General features: G+C 36.9%; 1 protein-coding gene across 3 annotated transcripts in view; it reads right to left on the bottom strand.

Moving 5' to 3' along the window:
* STARD3NL (STARD3 N-terminal like) overlaps window positions 1-2,444 on the bottom strand; it is a 43,219-nt gene that overhangs the window by 8,027 nt on the left and 32,748 nt on the right. For all 3 annotated transcript variants that reach the window (XM_019538852.1, XM_019538833.1, XM_019538843.1), the window contains one exon: window positions 406-504. In XM_019538852.1, coding sequence (XP_019394397.1) covers window positions 406-504 — 99 coding nt within the window. The remainder of the gene's footprint in view (window positions 1-405; window positions 505-2,444) is intronic.

Below are 2,444 nucleotides of genomic sequence, written 5' to 3'. Positions count from 1 at the left end.
TTATTTCCGTCTCTTCACAAGATGAGGGAATCCCATAATTAATGTCCAACTGACTTGAGAAGTATTTTAAAATGTATTTTCATATGGTGAAAAATATATTTAAAAGGTGATTTTGGGGGGCAATGGATAAGTCTCAGATTTCTGCAGTGTTACACTACTGTACAGGTTTTCACTTGCAGATATCTTTTTAGGTATTACATAAGTAGGATTAAGAAAGAAGTCTAAGTTACAAATGAGTGAAACACATCAAAAGACAGATAAAGACTATGTTCTCTGCAGCAAAAGCAAAAAAAAAAAAATCTTTCTTGACATACAGGGTTAAATACCATCCGTGTTAAGAACAAGCCAAAGGAAATTAATACCAGTAGGCAGTACTACCAGCATAAAAATTCAGAGCATAATTACCTGCTACAGATTCAGGTGGTGAATAAAATTGCCCATCAGGCAGAAGTCCAGGCTGAAGAAGAGCTGCTCGCTCAGAGGCATCTTGGGCCAACAACAGCCCTAAAAAAAAAAAAAAAGCCTCAATAAAAATGAACATCACTATTACCTCTTAGTGTCTTAAATTCAGATTGACATTACCAAGATATTTCTATGCCAATCTCTGTAAACTGGGCTACTATAACAGTTAACCCTCTACAAAACACTTCATGATAACTAATACCACAATGGAAGACATCAAGCTAAAAACCAGAACTCTCCAGTCAGCTACTGAGAAGTCATATATATTATTTGAGCACTTTTCTTTTTCTATGGTATAAAATGTTCACTCCATTTGGTGATACCATAACTCTCCTAAGCAATGCCTAGTTTGGGGAACAAATTTAAGTCTTAGTGTAGGAAGTACCAATGGGCTTGTTACTGAAGCAACACTGCTACTTGTTTCACATACACTTACACAAGCCTCAAATCACAAGCTCTCGAAAAGATAATAGGACTTTAAATCCATTACTGTAGCAAAGCAGGGATGCTCCGTATGGTTGTATTTGATACTTAGATTCTCATGTCCATACTTTATCCCGTCCCAAAGAAACTGTCCTGGATTTCTCTCTTTTTTTTTTTTTTAATTTTGCCGTCACTGAAACTATACAACATATGGAAGTGACTAACACAGACTGTAATAATGGGAAACTGTGTAATCAGAGTTGTTGAATCACCTAATTTTCCATCTCAGCCACCCATTTCCAGACAGCAATTTTGCCTTGCTACTCAGCGCTCTAGAAGGCGACAATCAGAAGACACCAAACATTAGTGGTAAGAGGATAAATTGCAACTGTAATAAATTTTCACAAGGGAAATCTACAGGAAAATAAAAACAAAGATGGAGAGGAATTACAAATGAGGCAAGGAATGTTTAAAGCTCCTTCAGTGTGTAAACCTCCAAAAGTAAGCAACTCTGCATCAGGAAGGACCTAGTACATGGGCTCTGCCTGTACTCAGACATATGACTGATCTGAAAGCCTTACAAGGACGCAGCTTGCATTAAATGTTTCAGGATTTTTCTCCAATGGGGTGGAGGGGAGGAGGGAAGGCATGTCTCTGAATTGGATCAAACCAATTTTATCTAAGTGGTTAGTTCACTGGTGCATACACATGTATGTACATGTTCCTAAGGAAAAAAAAATGAGAAAAGCTTTGCTTTAAGTTAAAAAACTATTTCTCCATGCAACACATTATATATAAAAAGAAATCACATTACTAGATCTGGAATTATGGAGATTTAATCTACACAGTCACAAACAGCTGCTATTATAGCTAGATAATATCAACAATGAGTTATTGTAACTATAAATATTGGAATAAAGACTGAGGGAGCATCCTTAATTGGATGCCATTACGCATCCAATAAGAGAGCCTGCTGAACTGTCTCAAGTAACTGCAAAACTGTGCAATACATGACAGCAGGCAGTCTTTTCTCTGAAAAATATCAGTAGCTCAAATAACAGCCCATTGGACTTTGAAGCAAGCGAGTCCTTTAGAAACCTATATAAACTTCACTACTTAACAACACGAAACATTTCTACACCTCCCTGCCTGTCATCTGACACCACTGAGAAAGAAATCCTGTTTGAGCTACACAACAAAACGCAAGCTCACAAAAAAATCTCATGGACCTAGGGGACAGTTTGCCAGCTTCTGCTTCCTCTGTGCAAAAATGAAGTTTATTTCCTACATAGGACTTTTTACCATCTTGAACTTTCCCTGCGCCTGATGAAGGGCACATGAGCCTGAAAGCTGGCAGAAAAAGATTTTTGGGTTTGGGGTTTTTTTTGCAATTTCCCAGTTGGTCTAATAAAAAAGGTGGTATTTTGGAACCAAGAGTTCTAGATTTTTGCATTTCTTTAGAAATCTAGGCATTAACTAGATGTTTCAACCCACCAATACTGAAAATAAAATCTTTTGTTTTTACAATAATTTTTAACCACCTGATATGTGAAACCTAC

This window comes from Crocodylus porosus, unplaced genomic scaffold (genome assembly GCF_001723895.1).
Source record: "Crocodylus porosus isolate Cpor-Errol unplaced genomic scaffold, CroPor_comp1, whole genome shotgun sequence".
Lineage (NCBI taxonomy): Eukaryota > Metazoa > Chordata > Crocodylia > Crocodylidae > Crocodylus > Crocodylus porosus.
The sequence above is the reverse complement of the archived record's forward strand: the minus strand, read 5'-3'. Positions and strand labels throughout refer to the sequence as shown.